The sequence below is a fragment of the Leucoraja erinacea genome, chromosome 14, assembly GCF_028641065.1.
Source record: "Leucoraja erinacea ecotype New England chromosome 14, Leri_hhj_1, whole genome shotgun sequence".
Taxonomy (NCBI): Eukaryota; Metazoa; Chordata; class Chondrichthyes; order Rajiformes; family Rajidae; genus Leucoraja; species Leucoraja erinaceus.
Genome location: NC_073390.1, coordinates 14871901 through 14898021, shown reverse-complemented (window position 1 = coordinate 14898021; position 26121 = coordinate 14871901). Strand labels below are relative to the sequence as shown.

At 42.2% G+C, this 26121-nt stretch overlaps 2 protein-coding genes across 6 annotated transcripts in view; one reads left to right on the top strand and one right to left on the bottom strand.

The window, feature by feature from the left end:
* LOC129703308 (transcription factor Dp-2-like) overlaps window positions 1-4584 on the top strand; it is a 180466-nt gene extending 175882 nt beyond the window's left edge. For all 5 annotated transcript variants that reach the window (XM_055645665.1, XM_055645666.1, XM_055645664.1 and 2 more), the window contains 2 exons: window positions 1943-2039; window positions 2414-4584. In XM_055645665.1, the coding sequence (XP_055501640.1) occupies window positions 1943-2039; window positions 2414-2609 (293 nt within the window). In that variant the 3' untranslated portion in view covers window positions 2610-4584. The remainder of the gene's footprint in view (window positions 1-1942; window positions 2040-2413) is intronic.
* Window positions 4585-20183: 15599 nt separating this feature from the next.
* atp1b3a (ATPase Na+/K+ transporting subunit beta 3a) overlaps window positions 20184-26121 on the bottom strand; it is a 40087-nt gene continuing 34149 nt past the window's right edge. Inside the window, exons 6-7 of the mRNA XM_055645662.1 lie at window positions 23554-23631; window positions 20184-20897 (exon numbers count right to left, since the gene is read on the bottom strand). Coding sequence (XP_055501637.1) covers window positions 20730-20897; window positions 23554-23631 — 246 coding nt within the window. The 3' untranslated portion in view covers window positions 20184-20729. The remainder of the gene's footprint in view (window positions 20898-23553; window positions 23632-26121) is intronic.

The following is a 26121-nucleotide window of genomic DNA, read 5'->3' as shown; positions in this document are numbered from 1 at the left end:
TGCTCATGATTATGTACATTCCCGATCTGAAAGGTCGCCTGTCCATTCCCTCCACAAATGCTGCAAAACCCACTGATTTACTCTGGCACTTTTGCTCAGGATTCCAGCATTTGCAGTTTCTTGTACCTCTTCTGCTCCAAGGAAAACAGAAATAGTCTCTCCCCGGAACTAAAAGCCTCAGGCAACATCCTGATATTTTTCCTTTGCATCCTCTCCAGAACCCTCACAGCTTACCTCTAAAGTGGTGACCAGAAGTGTAGGCATTTCTCCAGTTGACCAATGTTTGTAAAGTTGGAACATAGTCTCCCTGCTCTTGTATGCCTAATGAAGGCCAATATACGCTGCCTTAACTTTTACCCGAGCTGCACCTTTCAAGAATCTTTGGAAACTGTACACCAAGGCTCTGCTGTTTCTCGTTGCTCCCTAGGACTCTACCATTCATGGTGCGTCCTAGCCTCATTACTACTTCCAAAATGCATCACCTCTCATTTATCAGGATTAAACTTCATCTACCATTGCTCAGCCCACTTCACCCACACATCAATATCACCTGGTGGCCCTAAGACTACACTCCACACCCCACCAATCTTCATGTAATTTGCAAACTTACTGATCCTGCCTCCTTCATCCACATTCATGCATATTACTAACAGCAAGGGTCCAAAAACTGATCCTTGTGGGACGCTACTAGTTACAGGCATCCAATGACAAAAGCAACCCTCTGTCTCCTTTTGTCAAGCTAATTGTGGATTTGATTTACCAACTTGCCTGGGATCCTGTGGGGCTTAACATTTTGAATCACTTCCCATGTTGGGTGTTGTCAAAACCTTAATGAAATCCATGTAAACCCCATCTGCCCTCATCAATACACTTGGCTATCTCTTCAAAAAATCCAATCATGTTGGTCATATTGGTTATCTCTGATCCCCACCTTTCCAGATGATCATTGATTATTAGGAATTTTTGCAATAACTTCCCTACTATTAATGTTGGGTTCACAGCTCTGTAATCGCCAGGCTTTTCCCTGCTGTCCTTGAAAAGAGGTCCTTCAATCACCTAGTACCTTACTTGTGATCAGCAAGGATTTAAAGATCTGAACAAGAGCTTCAGCAGTCTCTTCTTGCCTCCCATAGGAGCCTGTGATAAACCACATCTGGCCCATGGTCATTTATCCACCTTTAAGCCATGCAGTATTTATGGAAACACGCTAGAATTTCATCTCCTCCTCCGTTTAATCCTCCACCTCTAAACTCCGTTTCCTTTGTGAATACCGATGAAAAGTATTCATGCAGGACCTCACCTATCCCTTCTGGCTTTGTGCACAGATTGCTCTTGTTCTCTAATGGATCCTTTTCTATACTTGCTAGCTCTTGCCCCAGCCCTTCCAATTGCAGGCAGGTGGGACTAGCATAGATGGGGCATCATGGCAGGCATGGGTAAGTTGGGTTGAAGGGCTTGTATGGCTCCATGACTGTAAAGATGGGATGAGCTGCTTCAGCAAGCAGACAGAACAGCTTCGGCTGTGTCTACACATTGCCGGCCACTCGGGTGCGGGGATGAGTGATATGGCTTGGCTTTCCCAATTACCTCCATGCCCTGAAAATCATTAACAAAAAAAATCTATCTCTCAACTAACACAAATGTAAAAGTAGACTATCTCTGGTATTTCATCCCATTGCTGTTTATGGGTGCTGTTCAGTTTACATTGCACTAGTCACTGCACTTTAGAAGCCCCTGACACAATTAAAGGCTCTTTGTGAATCCAAACTATTCCTTCCATCAGCCGATCATGGTGGAAGGAAGTGAAAGACTGTGAAGTTCAGTTTGTATTGATTGATCTTGTGATGATGTTGCAGTGTAGGCATTCATGCACTAATCCATGCAGCTCTCTCTGCATTTTTCTTGCTGTACAATTGTGACTTAACTGTTCTCTTTCCGATAGAAATGGCAGAAGGATCGTCCTGTGCAAACAGTGAAGTGCCTTCAGATCTAATGCAGACTGCCTCCATCTTAACTACTGGTGCAATTTCACAGTCAAGGTGAGCAGATTATTATGAGATTTGGATTTGAATATTGCACACATCCAAAATTACTTGCAACTTTTTTGTTGAGCAATTAGAAATTGCTGGTCAACACATTAATCTCTCCTGTCATAATGTCTATAAATTAGATTAGATTAAATGTGTTTATTGTCATTCAGACCTTTCGGTCTGAACAAAATGTTGTTTCCCATTTCCCAAATCTTTTCAAACTCCTGGCTTTCAGCATTTGCAAATCCACTTGTCCTCATTAATACTCCTGTTGCAATGAACAATTAAATAGCTTCCAGTTTCAACCCGTGATACTGGCAAATGGCAGAAATGTATTATTGCAGTGCTACCTGAGTGTTTAGTTTTTCATTTTTATCCAACAGCATAAACCCTGGGTTTTCATTGGATGTAGAAGTTGCCTTAGCAACAGGACAGTTTCTTGCACCAGAGAGTCACCACTCGAGCAGCCTTGCCTCAAACTTTGAATCACGAGGTGAAACACCGTGCTCCTTCAACGATGATGACGAGGAGGATGATGACGATGAAGATGACTGCTCTTCACTTGTTGAAGGAGAGTAAGGAGACGCTGACATACTTCTCGAGCTGCCTTTTAACGGAGCTGTACTGTGCTATGTTCCACCACCCGCTCTTGTCAACTTTGCGGCTGACCCTTGCAGACTGTAAACCGAGGGAGTGAAAAATAAACAGCAATTGTGTGTGAATGTTCAGAACCCTGTGATGCAGCCTCTAGTTTGTTGCTACATGTTATCACAACCAGCTAAACATGATCCAAAGCTGATTGGCTGGCACAGTTGTAATAGCTGCTACTTTTTTTTGTTCTAGTTTGTTTTAACTTCCAATTTTTCCCTTTACTGTTTCTACCTTTTGGAAAACTTTGAGGTAGACAACCCAGTTGTTTCAGTGTTGGTGTTATATCTGTATCTTGTGCTCGTCTGGGTTTGGAGTATGTTGAGGTGAAACAAATTGTTTTAGTTAAGTTTCAGTTTTTACATGCTGAGGGTAATGGCATGATTGGAACCCACTCAGCCTTTGGGTTCCTGGTAAGGATGTCCTTTGAGCACGTTGCAGCCATTTCCTCTCCACCCTCACGGGTCTACGTGGTTCTAAAGCAAGGGCCTCATGTTGATCGAAGCTAATGTACGGCATCTATTTGGAACGACATTTTCTTTCCAAAAGAGTGTAAAGTCATTTCAATTTTGTAGTCTTAAATTCACTTTGTGAATGAGTTTTGTGTTGACTGTTGAGCAATAAATCAAACCGCATTCCTTATCGATGACATCCATCCAGGAACCGAGGAGAACAAGTCCACGAAGCTGATCGAATTAACCGAAAAAATGATCAGTGGGTAAAAAGCACCAGTTCTGCTCCTCCAGTGGCAGTGGCGATTTATCTGACGAGTAGTGTCTCCATAGCTATTAGAAAGTGCCAAGATTCAGTCCCTAGAGTGAGCTGATCTTCAGATCACTGCGTCTGAATTCGAGGGAGAATTCGTCAGGCTGCTCGTTATCCAATGTTTTCCATCCAAACGAACCTGTTCGGAGATCGGGTGAGATTAGGCTCAGCCCGCAATGAGCGCAGTCAAATGCTTTTACCGACATTCTGTTAATGGGGATTACCAGTGAATTGTGATGCCCATATGGAAGAATGAGGGAATGACTGGCTCCCACAGAGCTGTGGCCGAGCAAGGAAACATGCGGGAAGAAGGGAAAGGATAACAAATAGTAAAATGAATCACTTTATTACTGACCTCCAGCTTTTGGACATTGTCTTTGGAAAAAACAATATGATGGCAAAAGCTGGTATCTTTCTCAGACAGATTTTATTCTTTTAGTTCGCCTCTAACTTCCTCTCATAGGAGAATAGTATCAGATAAAACATAGGCTCTGTCTGATGCCCTAGATAGGATCGTTCATGCACCAACCAATCTCTCCTCTCTGTCATCTGCAGATGTAAACCTTTATGAACTCATTGAGATTGAAATTGTTCATGGACACTTGTGAAAAACAGGCATCAGCTTTCCAGCAGAACATTTGAGCAGCCATGCCATTTGCTATTCCATTCACTTCACTTAAGGTGAGGGCTATGATGGGATGCCAGTTTGTGTCTATCTGTTTACTACCAACATCCAGGACCAATTTCAAACCAATTGTGTTTTTTTTGTAAATAATTAGCCATGTTCTTAATTTTTCATTCACGTTTTATATCCACTTTGTAGAAATATGTTCACTGTGTGTGTGTATATATATAATATATATATATATATCACTGTGTGTGTGTATATATATAATATATATATATATATCTATAATAAAGATAAATCTGTTTTTGCTGCAAGTGGCATGTTAAGGTATACCTTTTAGTATGGTTACAAACAAGGACCTCATTGTTGACTGTGCTGATGAACATGCCTGCATGGCCTCTAGTGATGGTGCATCTACCTGCCACCTGATTTATCAGGGCAGAATATTTCCACAATAAACTAAAAAAAAATGTATTGTAGAACATGGAATAAAATAATTTAAAGGCAATCAAATGACTGACTTTCTTCACGTGTGTTCTGGATGTTTAAATGCAGTAGACTTTGAATGGATTTGAACATTCAGGTCATCCCATTACAGGAAAGGTGTGGAGGGTGCAGAGGAGGTTTACCAGAATGTTGCCTGGATCACTAGGTGTCAGATGCAGAGAGACGTTGGATTGACTTGGATTGTTTTCCCCAGAATGTTGGGCGTTGAGAGGAGACTTGATGTATGTATATAAAATTATGAGAGGCATAGATAGGATAGACAGTCAGAACCTTTTTACTCGGGGTGGAAATGTCCAACATTAGGGGGCATAGCTGTAAGGTGAGGGGGAAAGTTAAAGGAGATGTGCAGGGCAAGTTTTTTTACACAGAGTAATGGGGGCCTGGAACATAGTGGTGGAGGCGGGTTTGATAATGGCATTTAAGAGGCTTTTGGATAGGCACATGGCGCAAGGAATAGAGGGATACGGATCATGTGCGGGCAGATGTGATCAATTTAACTTGACATCATGTTCGGCACAAACATGGTGGGCCAAAGGGCCCGTTCCTGTGCTGTACTGTTCGATGTTGATGTGTTCAAGAGAGAGTTAGATATGACTCTTATGACTAACGGAATCAAGTGATATGGGGAGAAAGCAGGAACGAGGTACTGATTTTGGATGATCAGCCATGATCATATTGAATGGCGGTGCTGGCTCGAAGGGCCGAATGGCCTATTCCTGCACCTATTTGTTTTAATGTTCCATTGCTTTCACTCTGTAGGTGAAGCACTCTGTTTACATGTTCACCAGTTGGTGCAGTGTTGCAGCATCAGCTGCAGCAGCCTTGTTCAGTACCTTGAAAGCAAGCACAGTGTCCCATTGCTGCCAGCTGAACTGCATGAGGCTGAGATTGCAGCCCAACCTCACAGAGGCAGAGTGCAGCTCTGATGGATGGAGGCTGTTATTACTGAATCATCATGACAAATCATCTACCCTACACTGTTCACATTTCCCTTCCCACGCGCTGCTCTCCACGACCCCCTCGTAACCACAGATCATCCTGCCATTGCCTCGGCCCCAAGGGATGCTGCAGAAAAATTCCACTATTTCAGATAAGTGTACAATTTTGTTGCGCCTTTTATGCAAGTGAATCTTTCCACCACCGCTATTCATCACTGCCCGTTCCAAGGTTCTTGAGTCAAGTTAAACATATTAAAACATGCTCTACGTTTGAATTGCATTTTACAGTATGATGGGCCAGATAAATAATTACAAATGTCTGACACCAGTGAAAGTGATAGGAAGCTGTTGCAGTCTGTTTTCCGATTTCAAATCAATGTTTTTTTTAATGTCATGTATGTATGCACTGTGCAGTGAAATTCCTTCACATCGCCATGTTTTGGAGCAAAAAATGAATACAAACGAAAAAGGCCAAAAACCGAGATCTTTTCCACATGCTGGATATACTGGAACGTCCCCCATCCAGGTAACCCCAGGCTGCTGCAGGGTCTCCTCTGTCGCCCTCAACAATACTGTCCTATGATCTATTGTCAAATGCAACTCTATAACTCCAGTGGACAAATGTGGCTGGAGCAGCCAAATAGAACTTTCATTTCTGGTGATTTTCACAGTGTGACAGGTTGACCCCACAAATCTGTGAGACAGTCATAGGTGAAGAATGGAAAGGGTATTTTGACTGGATTATTTGAAACAAATGTTTTCCAACTCTTTGGTATGTAGTATGCGTTATTTCCTGTAAAGTGTTTCTGTTTATCGTGTGTGGTTGGGTACTGTTGGACTGAGGCCTTCAAAAGTGAACTGATAGAATTCAAACAAATTCAGACTTTCAACAACACCAAAGGGGAAGATTAATGTGTGGATGAAACAAAAATCTAAAACCGTGCAGCAAAGAATCATCATCCACATTTGAGATTGTAATATTATTTGGAGAGTACAAAAACAGTATGTTACGTGGCAGAAATATTGGCATATATTTCATCACGGATGAGATGACGCAAAGCTGGCTAATGTTGTGGATTAATTGAAGGCGGCTGCAAGGGCAAGTCTAGGAACTACAAGCCAGTGAGCCTAACATCAGCGGTATTATTGATATCAGTGGGGAAGTTACTGGAAAGGATACTGAGCAACAGGATCTATCAGCATTTGGAAAGGCAAGGACTGGTATGGGATAGACAGCATGGAGTTGAGTACGGAAAATCATGTCTCAAATTTGTTTGAGCTTATTGAAGTGAAAACCAAGAGGATTGTCAAGGACTTTTACATGATCCTGCTTGGTGGGTTGATCTCCAAGGTTAGATCACATTAGCCTAGGATTTACGGTGAGCTAGCCATTTGGATACCAAATTGGTTTGGTGTAAGGAGTCGGGATGGTAATGTAGGATTTTTATTCAGATTGCAGGCTTGTGACCGATGGTGTGCTGCAGGGATCACTGTTAGTTCCACTGTTTGTCACCTATATTAACAATGTTGGATGGCCATGTTGTTGACATGGTTATTATGTTTGAGGACTACAACAAAATTGGTGGTGCAGTGGACAGAGAAGAAAGTTATCAAAAGTCACAACAGGATCTACATGAAATGGGCCAAGAAATTGCAATGAAGTTTATTTAACTCTGACAAGTGTGAGGTGTTCCATGTTAAGTTAAACCGGGGCAAGCCTTGCACCATAAACGGTATGGCGTTGGAGATTGTTATAGAACAGAGAAACCTAGGATGCAGTTACATAGTTCCCTGGTAGTGAAGACACAGGTCGACAAGGTGAGGAAGAAGGCTTTGACCTGTTTGCCTTCATCAGTTAGGGCATTGAGTGCAGGAGTTGTAACGTAATGTTACATTTATACAAGTCATTGATAAGACCACACTTGGAGTACTGTGGGCAGTTCTGGTCACCCAATGAAGGATGTCATTAGGCTGCAAAGGTTGTTCAAAAGGATTCACAAGGACGTTACCAGAACGAGATGTTCTGAAGAGAGACTGGATAGCTTGGGTCTGTTTTCATTTAGAGTGCAGGAGGCTGAATAGTGACCTTGGAGAGACATAAGAGTATGAGGGACGTTGTTAACATTGGAGTGTCATGGTTTTTCTCCTCGGGTTGGGGAGTTTAAAACTAGAGGGTGTAGAATGAATGTGAGAAGAGTAATTTAAAAGAGACCCGACTTTTTTACACAGTGGATGGTGGAGATATGGAACGTTCTGTCAGAGGAAGCTGTTGAGGCGGGTACGGTTACAACATTTAAAATACATTTAGACGGGTTCATTGACAGGAAAGGTTTACAGGCTAAACACAGGCAGATGGGACTACCTCAGAGAGGCATCTTGATCAGCATGGGCAAGTTGGGCCGAAGGGCATGGCTCCGTGCTGCATAACTGTATGACACTATCATACTAGCCATGAGTTGCCTGTGATAGGACTGATTGCTGGGAACAAAACACATAGATACTTGGAAGATCGACACAAAAAGCTGGAGTCACTCAGCGGGACAGGCAGCATCTCCGTCTAAAGAAGGGTCTCGACCCGAAATGTCACCCATTCCTTCCCTCCAGAGATGCTGCCTGGCCAGCTGAGTTACTCCAGCTTTTTGTGTCTATCTTTGGTTTAAACCAGCATCTGCAGTTTCTTCCTACACATACTTATTCGGCTTTATTCACCAGCGTAAACGTGGATGAGGAGGATTCTCTCCAATACTGGAGTGTGCATACAGATGCCCGATGTAGTAAAACCGTTCCATGCAAATTTTAAGTTTAAAAAGTACATTGTTTAAAAGTGCAAAACGATTGTTTTGAAATCGCTACGGGTGAGTTACATAGAAAATGAAAATTAGTCTAATAGCAACGCAAGGAAGCATGAAATCGAGAGCATTGGCTGGGCTATGTTGTCGTTTGTGCAATGATTGAAGAGTGTTACATTATATTCTGTGTTTTTATCACCACCAATGCTGTATGAGGTGCCGAGTGCTGTTCCAAGTTTCAGATTCTCACTATCTGCTGTATTTTCTTCAACTAAGTGTATCTTTGATGAGGAGGAATTTATTTTGCCGGAGGATGGTGAATCTCTAGAATTCAATGCCACAGACGGCGGTGGGGGCCAAGTCATAAGGTATTTTTTCTAAAGCAAAGATTGATAGGTTCTTGATTAGTAAGGGTGTCAAAAGGTTATGGGAAGAAGGCAGGAGAATGGTGTTGAGAGGGGAAAAGAGATCAGCCATGATTGAATTGCGGAACTGACACGATGGGCCAAATGGTCTCATTCTGCTCCTTTGGCTTATGGTGATCTTGTTTCTGCTGTGTGCTCGCTTGTCCCAGAGCAATGAATTTCTTCAGCCAGGTTTCCAAATGCATCTCAGTAGCACAGTGCCAACTTCCTTCCATCTGCGGTTTCTACTTTTATGGCTCTTGCTCACCTTCCTGTTGTTGAAAGAGTCGCAGAAGCATCAGATTTTACTGCAGTGGAATAACTGGTAGTCACCGCTATTGGTGGGGCCCCACCCACTCCATCTCCCTGTCTGTTTGACATTATAGACAATAGGTGCAGGAGTAGGCCATTTGGCCCTTTGAGCCAGCACCGCCATTCAATGTGATCATGGCTGATCATCCCCAATCAGTGCCCCGTTCCTGCCTTCTCCCCATATCCCCTGACTCCGCTATCTTTAAGAGCCCTATCTAGCTCTCTCTTGAAAGTATCCAGAGAACCGGTCTCCACCGCCCTCTGAGGCAGAGAATTCCACAGACTCACAACTCTGTGAGAAAAAGTGTTTTCTCGTCTCCGTCCTAAATGGCTTACCCCTTATTCTTAAACTGTGGCCCCTGATTCTGAATTCCCCAACATGTTTCCTGCTTCTAGCGTGTCCAAACCCTTAATAATCTTATATGTTTCAATAAGATCCCCTCTCATCTTTCTAAACTCCAGAGTGTACAAGCCCAGCAGCTCCATTCTCTTAGCATATGTCAGTCCCGGCATCCCAGGAATTAACCTTGTAAACCTACGCTGCACTCCGTCAATAGCAAGAATGTCCTTCCTCAAATTAGGAGACCAAAACTGCACACAATACTCCAGTTATGGTCTCACTAGAGCCCAATGCAATTGCAGAAGGACCTCTATGCTCCTATACTCAACTCCTCTTGTTATAAAGGCCAACATGCCATTCGCTTTCTTCACTGCCTGCTGTACCTGCATGCTTACTTTCATTGACTGATGAACAAGGACTCCCAGATCCTGTTGTACTTCCCCTTTTCCCAATTTGACATCATTTAGATAGTAATCTGCCTTCCTGTATTTGCTACCAAAGTGGATAACCTCACATTTATCCATGTTAAACTGCATCTGCCATGCATCTGCCCACTCACCCAATCTGTCCAAGTCACCCTGCATTCTCATATCATCCTCCTCACAGTTCACACTGCCACCCAGCTTTGTGTCATCTGCAAATTTGCTAATGTTACTTTGAATCCCTTCATCTAAATCATTGATGTATATTGTAAATAGCTGCGGTCCCAGCACCGAGCCTTGTGGTACCCCACTAGTCACTGCCTGCCATTCTGAAAGGGACCAGTTAATCTTTGTTTCCTGTCTGCCAACTAATTTTCTATCCATGTCAGCACTCTACCCCCAATATCATGTGCCCTAATTTTGCCCACTAATCTCCTATGTGGGACCTTATCAAATGCTTTCTGAAAATCCAGGTACACCACATCCACTGGCTCTCCCTTGTCCATTTACCTAGTTACATCCTCAAAAAATTCCAGAAGATTAGTCAAGCATGATTTCCCTTTCGTAAATCCATGCTGACTCGGACCGATCCTGTTACTGCTATCCAAATGTGCGGCCATTTCATCTTTTATAATTGACTCCAGCATCTTCCCCACCACCGATGTCAGGCTAACTGGTTTATAATTCCCTATTTTCTCTTTCCCGCCTTTTTTAAAAAGTGGGATAACATCAGCTAACCTCCAATCCACAGGAACTGATCCTGAATCTATAGAACATTGGGAAATTATCACCAATGCTTCCACAATTTCTAGAACCACTTCCTTAAGTACCCTGGGATGCAGACCATCAGGTCCTGGGGATTTATCAGCCTTCAGTCCCATCAGTCTACCCAACACCATTTCCTGCCTAATGTGGATTTCCTTCAGTTACTCCGTCACCCTAGATCCCCTGGCCACTACTATATCAGGAAAATTGTTTGTGTCCTCCTTAGTGAAGACGGATCCAAAGTTCCTGTTCATCTGCCATTTCCTTGTTCCCCATAATAAAGTCACCTTTTTCAATCTTGAAGGATCCAACTTTGGCCTTAACTAATGTTTACCTCTTCACATACCTAAAGAAGCTTTTACTATCCTCCTTCATATTCTTGTCTAGCTTACCTTTGTACCTCATCTTTTCTCCCCATAATGCCTTTTTAGTTATCTTCTGTTGCTCTTGAAACATTACCCAATCCTCCTGCTTCCCGCACATCTTTGCTACGTTGTACTTCTCTTTTATTTTTATACTGTCCCTGACATCCATTGTCAGCCACGGTCGCCCCTTACTCCCCTTGGAGTCTTTCTTCCTCTTTGGAATGAACTGATCCTGCACCTTCTGTATTATTCCTGGAAATACCTGCCATTGTTGTTCCACTGGCAACCCTGCTAAGGTATCTTTCCAGTCAACTTTGGCCAGCTCCTCCCTCATGGCTCCATAGTCCCCTTTATTCAACTGTAATACTGACACCTCCGATTTACCCTTCTCCCTCTCCAATTGTAGATTAAACTTGACCATATTATGGCCACTACCTCCTAATGGCTCGTTGGTAGCAAATAACCTCGTTCTTTGATCAAATCCGGTTCATTACATAACACTAAATCCAGAATTGCCTTCTCCCTGGTAGGCTCCAGTACAAGCTGCTCTAAGAAACATTGGCATGGCTTCAACCAGGATACCCTTATCACCTAACTTAACCCAACTTTATTCTGAGTGTAATCTATCTGTTCTCACTTCCACACTTGTGTTCTTAATATCCATCACCCTCACTGTTGTCTCACTCGTAAGTCCTTTCCTGCTGATCTACTGTACATGGTGACTACCTCCTCTAACAAAATGAGTTCACTGTTTGCCTTTGGGGGCAAATCAGCAAATGGAGAGCATAGAGTGACACAGTGTGGAAACGGGCTCTTCGGCCCAACTTGCCCTCACCAGCCAACATGTCCCTGCTACACTCGTCCCACCTCGTCCCACCTGCCCACATTTGGTCCATATCCCTCCAAACCTGTCCTACCCATGTACCTGTCTGTTTCTTAAACGTTGGGATAGCCAATGCCTCAACTACCTCCTCTGGCAGCTTGTTCCATGCATCCATCACCCTTTGTGTGAAAACGTCACCCCTCAGCTTCTTATTAAATCTTTTCCCCTTCACCTTAAAGTCTATTAGTCTATTCTTCCATCACTACGCTGGTGAGGCCGTACATGGAATATTGTGTTCAGTTTTGCTACACAGTTCACCCTGTTCTAGATCTATTAGGCTGGAAAGAGTGCAGAGAAGATTTACAAGGATGTTCCCGGGTCTGGAGTGACTGAGAGATTGGGAGCGGTTAGGGAAGCTAGAACTTCATTCAGTAAAGTGTAGGCAACTGAGGGGTGATTTACAGAGATGTTTAAAATCAAGAGGGGCCTAGGCAAATACACAGAGCCCTTTTCTCAGGGTTGTGGAATCCAGAACCAGAGGATATAAGTTTAAGGGGGGGGGGTGTGGCTCTGTGACACTACCACTGTAAAATGGCAATCAAGGCCATGTACACCAAAATCATGCAGCACCTACACTGCCCTGCAAACCCAGGAACTATGATAGATAATTGGAACCAGAAGCTACAGTTGTTGAAAATCCAAAGCAATAAACAGAAAATGCTAAAAGCACCCAGCAAGTTATGTGGCATTAATAGGGAGTGAATGAATGATAGTTTGTGTCAAAAACAGTGTTTCATTTTCTACTGATATTGCTTGACCTACTCGGGAGTTCCAAATTTAATATTTTGCTTTTGTGATATAAATCAAGCTTTTAATAGTCAGCCATTTTCCAATATTTCATCAGCAACACCAGCCATGCTGATTTTCCAAATTTGGAACTAAAAATATTTAATGTATATATTGTTATTATATATATATATAGTATATATTGCACCCCCAACTTTTTCTATTTAACCAGAATGCAGTAATGTGTTTGAGGTAGCATCATGAAAGTCCCGTGATATAGCAGGCTTGCACCCCATTGTGTCTTTGCCATCTCATTGGAAAAAGGGGAAAACTTTTTGAATCTCTCCCTGCACTGAGACCCGACCTTTTCTCGTCGGGTCTCAGTCGTCGTTGAGGCCGTAACGAGGAGCGGCCTCCAACAGGAAGAGACCGGGGACTCGGGTGTCTACTCACCTCACCGTCGCGGAGCTGGCCGGGTCCGGAGCGGTGGAGGAGCGCTGCTGCTGCTGATGCTGTTGTTGCTGCTGCTGCTGCTGCTGCTGCTGCTGCCGGAGAGTCGGAGGCTCTCTACAGGTCTGTGGACGACGGCGCCGAGCCCACGGCTCCCTGGGAGGGAGACCGCTTTTCGGGGCTTCTGCGGCGGCGACTTCTCCCACCCGAGTTGCGGGGTCGAAGAGCTCCTGGAGCAGGGCCTAGCACCGCTGCCCTGCGCGGCTGGAATGGCTGTGGACTCTGCGAGCGCACACCGGGGGCTCCAACACCAAGACCCGGTGTGCGACCTTGCATCACCCGGCGTGGCTTTAATGGCCGCGGGACAATCGCCATCGCCAGCCGGGGGCTTTGACTTTGACTCTGACATCGGGGGGGGGGGGGGGGAGAGAGCAGTGGAGAGATACGTTTATTTGGCCTCCATGACAGTTATGTGATGGATGTTTATGTTAAATGTAATTATGTTGTGTCTGGGGTCTATTTGTGTGTTATGTATGGCTGCAGAAACGGCATTTCGTTTGGACCTCCAGGGGTCCAAATGACAAATAAATTGATTCTGATTCTGATTCTGATTGCCTTCCTCAGCTGCTGGTTTGTGGAGAACCAAATATCTTTTACTTCTATCTCTACTGAAGCTAAATACTGTCCATCCATCCCTTCCAATCCTGCCACCGCTCACCCACACCCCCCCCAAACTTGCATTTAATTCAGACAAAGAATCCAACATCTACATGTTAGCAACTATTGCCTGGAAGGCATTTTGAGTGAAACCAGAAAGAGGAACTCATTAATTTTTCCTTTTCCAAATTAGTTGATACTGTGGACAATGTTTCTCCCCTCTTTTGTTACTTACTCAAATTTCCCAATCGTTTCATGACAGTGTTTGGCTCTGAAGCTATTCAGATTGACACTGATGTCATTTTCTTCCTGATAAACTCACGCCACTCGATGCGTTTACCAAGGTCATTGCTTGGTTTATGATTGAAGTGAAATATTACAAATGCCCAGTCATGGTAGTTTTTACATCGTCGACTATTGTTGACCACAGTCCATATCTTGGGGTTAAAGGTAATTATTTTATTGCTACAGTGATGGATTTCGATTTATGCTGTCCTAGAAAAGGAATAAATATTGTTAAATATTTAGTGTTGAGTTGACATCACTTGTTAATGAAAGTTCCTGGAACACGCACTGCGATGTTCTGAATGCTACACATTTCAATCTCATTTTGCAATGACTATATTTCACACTGAAAATCAAGGCTAGGGTGTTTCTGTACAGAGTTTGATCCTGACTACGGGTGCTGTCTGTACAGAGTTTGTACATTCTCCCTGTGACCTCATGGGTTTTCTCCAGGTGCTCCGGTTTCCTCCAAAGACGTATCGGTTTGTAGGTTAATTGGCTTCGGTAAAATTGTAAATGATCCTTAGTGTGTAGGATAGTGTTAGTGTACGGGCTGATCGGTGTGGGCATGATTCTGCACTGTATCTCTAAAGTCTAAAAATAATTTGTTTAATTTTCTCAGATAACGTACTATTAGGTTGACCACATTACTTGGTCTAATTAGGAAATTTTATAAGCTATCCTCTGCTCCGAATTGTTTACTAAGTCTAAACCAGGAGCCCAAACAAATGATAGCAGACATTTACTGGTAATTGTTTTTTCATGATACCTTTTTATCTAATCATCAAATTTTATCAAGCATACCGTTAACCCTTTCAACTAATTAATAATTAGTTATTATTAATGAAGAAGGGTTTCGGCCCAAAACGTCGCCTATTTCTTTCGCTCCAAAGATGCTGCTGCACCCGCTGAGTTTCTTCAGCAATTTTGTGTACCTTCGATCTTCCAGCATCTGCAGTTCCTTCTTGACAACTAATTAATAACACAGGATTCGCAAAATCCTCTTGAAACATCCAGGTAGATTGAATAACGTTTCTGCCAATGCGGTTGTCCCTGCTAAAACTGGATTCAAAATACCTAGAAAAAAGTGACAGTCTTTTACATGAAAAGTTGGCTCGCAACAATTGGTCTAACAAGATTAAGGACAGGCCAAATACTGGTTTATCTGTTATTTTTGCATCGAGGATGAACTACTTGAAAGAGACTGGGAACCTAGAGTCATGGTGTCAGGACAATAACTCAGCCTTAAATATCAGCTGTAAGAATGAGGTGGCACGGTGGGGGCAGCTGGTAGAGCAGCTGCCTCATAGTCCCGGGTACCCAGGTTCGATCCTGCCCTCGGGTGCTGTCTGCGTGGAGTTTATACATCCTCCCTGTGCCCATGTGGGTTTCCTCCGGGTGCTCTGGGTTCCTCCCTACATCCCAAAGTCATGAAGGTTTTTAGGTTAATTGTCCTTTGTGAATTGCCCCGAGTGTGTAGGGAGTGGATGAGAAAGTGGAATAACATAAAACTAACTTGAACAGGTGTTTGGCATGGACACGATGGGCCTGTTTCCATGCTGTATCTCTAGATTAAAGTTGGCTGTTGATCACGACAAAACTCACATCTGATGTTAGTTCGATGTCATTCATTCATTTACTACAGGGGAAAAAGAGAATGGCCACAAGCCTATATAAGGAAAGTCAAAATAGAATAAATATTCATGCTTGCGAAATATGTTTAAGTACTGTATAATATTGATTACTGCAAGATGTGACGAAAAACTATTCAAACTCAAAGGCAAGTTCCTTAGTTATCTGATTTCTTCTCTGCTCACGAGCAGTGATACAAGTGCAGGCTGCATGGATGTGTAGCTTATAATGAATATTGTACAGGCAAGGAATGAAGTCTTCATTACATTTGTAGTCTGAATTTAGATTTCATCCAACATTGTTATCTCCTCATATTTTCATCTTGAAATACAAAGCAAAATCGAAAATGGGTTAAGCAGTGAAATTTCATCTATTCATTACTGGAAAGCTGAGTAAAATTAAATTTTAACCTAGATTATAATAAGTGAGAAACCAATTACAATTTTCACGAGCCATGAGTAGAAGGTGTGAGAAGATTAGTTTTAGCAGCAGACCACAGGATGCATGCGAGCCAGACTTGGTTCTGGCTCTTAACCTCTATCTCGAAAATACAGCAACATCACACCTTCCTTATTTTGATATTAGACATGTGATTTGAACACACTCATTATTCCATTCACTCAAGTTCTGTTTGAGTTAGTTTGGCACCGCTTCATAATTATGGCTCTGAAATCAGCATTTTGAATGATTCAGTAATATCTGTTGTTTATATTGATTATATTGCAGATTAAAACAATTTGAGAGCAATAAAATTAAGGGCGGATGTATAAAATATCCCAGAATGGGTGTAAGAGATAAATAGCTGCTTAGTAATATGGAGGCAATTATTTGGCAAATTGATGAAATCTGCAGGAGAGACCCTCATCTGGTACATCTTTTGATTTTCTAACAGGTTTGGTTTAGTAATTGAAGAGCTGGCTTTGCACAATGACCACGTGTCTCAGATTTGGTGATACTTGTATTGTGGTTGAGATATGCGCCTAAGACTTGAGCGAAGATGGATTTGCAGATGCACAAAGGAGTATGGTATGATAGACACAAAGCACTGGAGTAACTCAGCAGGTCAGGCAGCATCTCTGGAGAGAAAGGATGGGTTACGTTTCGTGCCGGGACCCTTTTTCTGACTGAAAGTGGAAGGGGAGGGAACCGGAGGTGAGAAAAGGCCAGAACAAAGCAGAACCGGCAAACAGATGACCAAGGAGGGGTGGAGCACATAATGGCCTATTCTTGGCTGGGGAAGAGGTGATAATGAAGGGATACAAGGATGCGAAATGCAGGGATTACATTCTTGGGTTGTCAACCCCTGATCACTCTGCCCCTAGCTGAACATCTACAGGTTTAGTGATTGTCTCATGTAGTTGGATCTAGCCATGAAACTGCGGTGGAAGGATCCAAGGATAATGGAATAAATTGTACATTTATGGAATATAAAATATTTGCTTATTTTCCAATCTGGAAGCAAGTCTTGGCAAAACATAATTGCTCCTGAGCATACCATATATAATTATAAAAGAAAATGTTCCTTTTTTCCCCCAAAGGTGCTCAACCGTTGAGACTCTAGCTAGATATTCAGTCTGTTGCTCCAAGGGACTTAGACAAATGTTGCCGTATAGCAGTGAGCTGCGGTTTCAAGCAGGCAGTGATGTTGGAGAGAGGAGAGGTTTGGTGAAGGTGAACTTGCCTCCTGCATCCACGGGATGGTGCTCTGGGAGTTCTGAGGTAGATTGTGGGAGTCAGAGCGGTGGGCGTGGGGACGGTGCGATCGCGGGTGGCTGTGTCTGTGGAGTGGGCTAATGGAGGCCTTGCAGAGGCCCAGGGATCCATTGAATCAGGCACGGCTGGAGGCCATGAGCGTGCGGATCGGACACGGCAGCGGAGGACACCGGCATCACCGGCAGGCCAGGCCCACACCTGCAACTCTGACCCAGTGCTGCCGCCAGGATAACTGGCCTTTATGGCCAAGTTAAGACTCTGCATTTTTAAGAAGTTTGAACAAAGGATGCAAGATGGCGCCAGACACTTGGCAACTCTGGCCTATTACCCCAGTGTAATCTACTATTGTTACACTCTTGACCTTGGCTTATGCATCGTGTGATTTTACTGAATTGAGGCAGAAATACAAATAGAATTTCACAGTACCTAGGTTGTATGTGAATAATGTACCATTGAACCATTGATTCAGAACTGGATTGATCCAGAATAATTCCAAATAAGGATCTCAGTTAAGCCTTACAGAGCCACTGGAAAACTAGAATTGTGATGCAGCATAGAAATGGAGCTGTCCATGCAGACCATCAAGTACCCATCTATGCTGATCCAATTTACCAACACTCGGCACACAATCTTCTGTGCTTTCGTAATTTAAACTCTGAAATATGTTTTAAAACAAGTCATAAGATCATGTCATAAATTATAGGAGTAGAATTAGGCCATTCGGCCCATCACGTCTACTCCGCCATTCAATCATGGCTGATCTATCTCTCCCTCCTAACCCCATTCTCCTGCCTTCTCCCCATAACCTCTGACATTTGTACTAATCAGGTACAGATAATCAGCTAACCTGGACTAAGTCTTCCAGTAGTTTTGTTTAAGACACAGTATGTTCGAGTAAATGAGATCCTTAACATTGTCGCTTGGAAATTGAACCATCTCACAGGAAATCTAATACTATTGTTAAAAACACAAAATGAAAGTACATGTGAGCCACAGATTTGAGGCCACTCAGTTATTCAGCAAGTTCAAGGCAAATCTTCTACCTCCTACCATCATTTTGTTTCCCTATCTACCGTACATTCAGAAAGTATTCAGACACCTTCACTTTTTCCACATTTTGTTACAGCCTTAATCTAAAATGGATTAAATTCTTTTTTTTTTTATCATCATTCTACATACAATATCCCATGATAAAAAAGCAAAAACAGGTGTATAGAACTTTTTGCAAAGTAATTTAAAAGAAATAACTGAAATATCACATTTACATAAGTATTCAGACCCTTCACTCAGTACTTTGTTGAGGCACCTTTGGCAGCCACAACTCTTCTTGGGTATGACGCTACAAGCTTGGCACACCTGTATTTGGGTAATTTATCCCATTCTTCTCTGCAGATCCTCTCAAGTTCTGTCAGGTTGGATGGGGAGTGTCGATGCACAGCTATTTTCAGGTCCCTCCAGAGATGTTCGATCGGGTTCAAGTCCGGGCTCTGGCTGGGCCACTCAAGGACATTCACAGACTTGTCATGAAGCCACTCCTGCGTTGTCTTGGCTGTGTGCACAGGGTCATTGTCCTGTTGGACGGTGAACCTCTGCCCCAGTCTGAGGTCCAGAACGCTCTGGAGCAGGTTTTCATCAAGGATCTCTCTGTACTTTGCTCCGTTCATCTTTCCCTCGATTCTGACTAGTCTCCCAGTTCCTGCCACTGAAAAACATCCCCACAGCATGATGTTGCCACCACCATGCTTCACCGTAGGTATGGTATTGGCCAGGTGTTGAGCGGTGTCTAGTTTCCTCCAGACTTGACACTTAGCATTCAGGCCAAAGAGTTCAATCTTGGTTTCATCAGACCAGAGCACCAGAGAAAACAACCCTTTTGGCAAACTCCAAGCGGGCTGTCATGTGCCTTTTACTGAGGAGTGGCTACCGTCTGGCCACTCTACCATAAAGACCTGATTGGTGGAGTGCTGCAGATATAGTTGTCCTTCTGGAAGTTTCTCCCATCTCCACAGAGGAACTCTGGAGCTCTGTCAGAGTGACCATCGGGTTCTTGGTCACCTCCCTGACCAAGGCCCTTCTCCCCTGATTGCTCAGTTTGGCCGGGCGGCCAGCTCAATGAAGAGTCCTGGTGGTTCCAAAGTTCTTCCATTTAAGGATGACAGAGGCCACTGTGCTCTTTGGGACCTGCAATGCTGCAGAAATTGTTTTATACCCTTCCCCAGATCTGTGTGTCAACACAATCCTGCCTCGGAGGTCTACGGACAATTCTTTTATCTTCATGGCTTGGTTTTTGCTCTGACATGCACTGTCAACTGTGGGACCTTATATAGACAGGTGTGTGGCTTTCCAAATCATGTCCAATCAATTTAGTTTACCACTTGTGGACTCCAATCACGTTGCAGAAACATCTCAAGGATAATCAATGGAAACAGGATGAACCTAAGCTCAATTTTGATTGTCACAGCATAGGGTCTGAATACTTACGTAAATGTGATATTTAAGTTATTTCTTTTTAATTACTTTGCAAAAATTTCAAAACATTTGTTTTCGCTTCTTCATTCTTGGGTAGATTGTAGATTGATGATAAAAAATATAATTTAATCCATTTTAAAATAAGGTTGTCACGTAACAAAATGTGGAAAAAGTGAAGGGTCTGAATACATTGTATACCGACCGGTTAACTCCTCCCATGTCCAGAACTATCAATCTCAGCAGTGAATATACATAATTTAGAGTTTTCTGTTTATTTTTGTTACAAATTAAGTGTATGTGGCTAATGTACTATCAACATAGCTCTACCTGCCATTCATTAATCATTTCTATTAGGCAGAATGAACTGCTACTTTAAATGTACCTGCTCAAAGAAAGAGAAAAATTGTCTCCTAAATGTTTAAAAAAAATAATGACACCAATCAGCACTCTAAAAAAAGTTTAAAATCCAGTTTTATTTTATTTTTTTCATACAGGTTTTAAGGCATCTGCACGAAAGACATAATTCTGCAAAGGTTATAAAATCTTTATGGTCAGCCTGCATTATCTTTGATCTTGCTTCCTAATTTTTTTCATTCATATTCTACGTGGACATTAACGTGTGTTAATCCATTAAATATGTACACAGCAACAGCACATTAAGCTTTAGACATTCACTTGGAGCAAAAATCACAGCACAAAATGACAAAGACCGCCATTATTCAAAGTTAAGTAGAGCTATTTACAGATCCCTTAATTATGGCAATGATGTCTTAATATGTGCATAAACTGGTCCAACAAGGGGGCTGGGCAGGGGCAAGGCAGGCAGCTAGGTATTTAGGATTTATTTTAATACTTGATATCTGGAAGCACATGATGCTACCATAAAATGCCATCTAGCTCATACCCCCTTCAAAGTGGTCACACATCTACAATGGCAGGTCCAGCGCATTATAACAAAACAAGACAACAGAGTAGTCATCGTGCAAGCTCTTCCATTCATGCTATTCTGTTACATAAACTCTGAAAGCTACCCGACCCAAGAACCTGTCGCGATCATCATTGTTCTTCAGATTGGTACCAGTTACCTTGCATTCGATCATTAAATCCCTGTTGGTGTCATTGGTGCCCAACAATATTTTTACAGCAATCAGAGGCTGAGAGTAGTTAACCTACAAAACAAAAAGACAAAAGCAATGAATATTCAGTATTTGAAAGCCACCTCTTCAGGGGTACCACCCACTGGATCTCAGCTGGTGGGGCAAACTCCCCAACTCCACGGAAGCCAACAGACTATCTATCTGTCAATAGTTATGAGTCTTACCAAAGAGCAACGATAGACACAAAGTTATACAATGCAGAAATGAATAATTCCCCCTGCCATATCAATGCTGACGTTTTTACCCACCTACGCTAATCCTATTTGCGTGCATCAGGCCTGTATCCTTCTGCCTAGTTAGGTGCCTGACCAATGTTCTCCTAATCGTAGTGACTGTATTTGACTCCTCCACCTTCTCTGGCAGTGAGTTCTAGATATCAGCCACTCTGTGTGCAAAGAAAGCTTGCTGCTTAATTCCCATTTAAAACTCCTTCCTCTCACCTTAGACATATGCCTTCTTGCTCTTGATATCCCAACCACGGGGAAAAACGATTCTGTTCATTTATCCTAATTGATGAAGATGATGAGCAATTTAAGTGTTGGTTTAGGGGCATTGAGTACACGAGTCAGAAAGTCATATTTCAGATGTAGAACATTTTCAGTGAGGCCAAATGGTGTGCAGTTCCACTCGTCCCAGTGCAGGAAAGATACAGAGGCTTCAAAGAGGTTGCAGATGAAGTGTACTAGAATGCTGTCTGGATTAGAAGCTATTAGCTATAAGAAGGGGATGGACAAACTTGGATTGTTTTCTCTGGATTGTGGGAGGTTGACAGGCGACCTAATAGAAACATAGACAACAATGGCAGGTCTAGACAAGGTATACTCTCACAGCCTTTCTCCCAGGGTGGGAATGTCATTGACATTTAGCATGTTGCTTTAAGGTTAGAAAGGAAGATTTGAAAAGAGATGTGCGGGGCAATTTTTTTTTTAACACGGTGTGGCGGATATCTGGAATGCGCTGCCAGGGATTGTGGTGGAAGCAGATATGATTGTGGCGTTTAAGAGGATTTTAGACAGGCATATAGGGTATGAAAGCAATGCAGGAATATGAAACATGCGGGCAGAGATTAATTTGGCATTGTGGAACAAAGAGCCTCATCCTGTACAATACTGGTCTAATACTTTATGACCATGGTAGGCCGTGGATGTTGTCTACATGGATTTCAGGAGAGTGCGTTTGCAAGATCCTTCATGGTAGGTTGGTCCATAAAATTAAGTGGCATGGGATTCATAGTGAGTTGGTGATTTGAAGACAAAAATCGGCTTGGTCGTGGTAGAGATGTGTTTTTTTCTGGTTGGAGGTTTGTGACCTGTGGTGTATTGCATGCTGTGGAGCTGAGACTGTTGTTTGTGATATATTATAAATTATCTGGATAAATATGTAGATTAATAGGTTTGCTCATGAGTGGTAGATAGTGAGAAAGTTTATCAAATGGTACAGCAGAATATAAATTTGGGTGGTGAAATAGAATATGAAGCTTAATTTTTAGTTTAGTGTACCAAGTGAGATGCTTTTGTTGTAGCGTGAGGTATTGCATTTTAGGTGGGCGTGCAAGAAGAAAGTACACAGGAAAATGGCCACATCCTTAAGAGCATTGATGTTCAGAAGTATCTTGAAGTGCAAGTCCATAGCTTCTAAAAGAGTTAACAGAAGTGTATCACGTGGTAAAGAATGCATTTAGTATAAGAGTCAGGAAATCATGTTGTGGTCATGTTGTAGAGCTGTACTGGGTGGGCTTTGGTTGGGCTGCATTGGGAGCATTGTATGCAGTTCTGGCTGCCAGACTACAGGAATGATGTGGAGGTTCTGGAGAGGGTGCAGGAGGTGCATCTGGACGTTGACTCGATTGGAGTTTTAACCAAAAGTTGATGTTAAGCCAAAAACTGGATCGTTTTCTCTGGCGTGTCAAAGGCTGAGGGGCCATCTCATGAAAGTATGAGAGGCTTAGATCATCTTTTCCCCAGGGTAGAAATGTGAAATATTAGAGATAATAGGCTTAAGGTGAGAGGGGAAGTTTAAAGATTCATTTCACAATGTTTATTTTGCAGATAGTGGGGGGTGCCTGGAATGCACTACCAGGGGATACAGACAGCAGAGACTAAGAAACATTTAGACAGACAGGGAAGAGAACAATATCGATCGTGGGCAGGTAGGTGGGATTAGACAGATCTGCATCATGACCAGTGCATGTGCCTTAATGTACTGTTCTGCACCTCTTATAATTTAATCTATACCACTCAGCCGCCTTTGCCCATTGGAAAGCAAATCATAACAATCCAATCTCTCCCATAACTAAAGTCCTCAGATCCAGGCAGCGTCTTGGTGCGACTGCTTTGCATACCAGTGCAACCACACCCTTCCTATTGTGAGGCACCCAGAACTGTGCACATTACTCCAATGCAAAATGTCTCCATTGGTTAGGAACAAAAAGAGGCCTGTCTTGTTCCCTTGGGCCATTCATCCAGATGATCCCAAATGAGTAACACCTCAATATCTCATCAAACCCTTAGCTAACAAAACTCAACGGATGTAAATTTCAATTGATCCAGCGCATACAGCCATTGAGTCGAGACCAGCAAACAGAGGAGAGCATTGTACAGACCAAACTAACAGAAATCTCAAAATACAATGGAGATTCAAATATGGTAGTAAATTAAAGCACACTTACTTGGGCTTTTTTGCCATAATATGGATAGTACATTTTATCAAATGATCCAAAGTACTGCATATCCACGTACGGTTCTTTCTGCATAAAGACAAAATAGTTGTTTACACCTCTGATATTATAGTTGGTTACATTTATCCTATTCGTCAAAGGTTCCAGCTGGCTTATGATGTACGTGTTAATTTTTAAAAATTGGTTTAAAAACATTTATTATTTTGCAAAAATATTTAAATTTGGAACTGCAGACAAGTAGCCTGTGGACTTTAGTGGATTTATGTGAAGGGCTACACCGCAAAGTTCAGCATTGCTAACGTTTGTGTGGATACATGCAGGCTTGGTTTGAGTTTTAAGGTAGAAGGGAAAACAAAATGAAGTAGGAAAAACAATATCATACGTTAAATAACAGTAATAATATTCCCTGATATTCACTCAGTTAAAATAGTCCATATAGTTTGTTAATAAAAACAAAATAATCTCAATGCTTAAAGTATGCTTAGTCAAGTCCTACTTTATTTTTGTGCCCTTTCAGCCTGGATGATACAGACAGAAAGAAAAAGCTATCTAATCTGTAACCACTTTCAAACTTTCAAACTCAGCCTTCAGAATCTAGCCCCTAAAATTTAGGAGAGCAATGTGTTTTCCGACTGCCGAATGCATGTAATGAATGTGTTCAGATCTGAGAAACATTTAATCAAAAACGTTTCCTCCGTCTTCAATTTGAGACACTTTCACTCAAATGAATGTTTAGAACTACACATGTCACTGGAAATTGCCATGAAATTAAACTTGCTGAACGAAGCATAAATGATTTTGCACAAGTCAGAATGCAGGAGTAATAATGTCAGAGAATAATACATCAAGCAGGGACAGTAATATTGCAGTTCAGTGGCTGGACAAATTTATAGAGGACTTGACCTTAAAGTAATTAAATAATGTAGAATAAAACATCAATATCAGTGAGATGTTTATGGAATTACTGGATTTTAAAACAATCAGGTTCACCGATACCTTTTGGGAAAGTAAATCTCCTGTCCTTCCCTGGTCAAGTCTATCTGCAACTCCAGACCAAAACCTAATTGAAATAGTTAGGCAAGTACAGAGACACAAGAGGCTGCAGATGCTGGAGTCTGGAGCGTAAAACAAACTGCAATAAGAACTCAGCGGGTCACGTGACATTGGTGGAGGCAGGGGGCATGGCCATGTTTCAGGTCGACATCTTGCAATAGTACAGATACGCTGTTTAGACCTGAAACGTCAGCCATCCCTTTGTCTCCCCAGATGCTGCCCGACCCACTGATTTCTTACTGTAGTTTGTTCTTGCTCCAGTTGCAATAACACATGGCTCTAAGATCCTGGAAATTCTACAGTGAGTGACTTTCTGGCTCAATTCTTCACTTGCTTGTTACCCTGTCCATTACCACGTTAAACACTCGCTTGCTCTGCTGCCTTTACACCGTGGCTGCAGTGTAACAATTAGCCTGAGGCTCAAGGGGAGCAGTATAATAGCAATATTATTAGCTCCAATTTCATCTCCAAGTTGCACACCATTTTAACTATGATGTACAGATATTCCATTGTTGTTGCATCAAAACCTGCCGCTCCCCACCTTGAATCCTGCATACATTTCATTACAGGGAGCATCTTTAGCAGAATGCTGCAGTGAATCAATGATAAAGCTCTCCACTAATTCTGTGGAACAATTTTGGATGGTCATTAAAGTGTGCATCTTGCCAGTAACAACCATATTCTCCAAAAATAAATGTAATATAAAAATAGCACATGTAGGTCATATGGCCCCTTGAAATTGTTCTGCATTCAGTGTGATCATGGTTCATTGTGTTCTTTGTCCATTTTCTTACCTATTTCTTACATCCTTCAACTGGCTTAGTAAAGAAATCCATACAAGTCAATCACACTGTTAATATTACTTTGTACATTGAATTCATATAATGACAAATCAGAATCACACATTCACTAGCCCTGGTATGAAAAGTTAGTATGTGGACAGAAGAGGACTTTAAGGAAGTTACCATTGTTCTGTAACCCATTCCATTCCATTCTAAAGGAGTGCAGGAAAATAGAAAGCCATCATTGAGAAATACAGTGCTGAGTAATGCTGGATTGAGACAAGAAAATAAGCTTACTCCTGCAGACTTTAACTTTTGGCTGCTGAAGAAACTGGTCTTCACAATTTCAAGCACAATTTTCAAGATTTGTCGCCAGTTACCAAATCAAATTAATCGTCTTGCTCCACACATGCAAAATGAAAAAATGTTGAAACATAAGTGGTTTTAAAGTTTTGGTGTATAAAATATTTGTACGTGCTCGCTGCAGCTTTTGAAGTAAATAGTGACTGGTAGATCCCGAATCTACAAGAGATTTTACTTAGTTGTAAGTTGTGGTTGTCGTGTAGAAGTAAAATAAAATGGATAAAGAAAGTAGAAAAATAATAATCCAATGTTATATTCATTAAACATCTATAAATATTTAACTTCCCAAATATACAGAGAGAGATAGATCAGCCCTAATTGAATGGTGGAGTAGACTTGATAGGCCAAATGGTCCAAATCC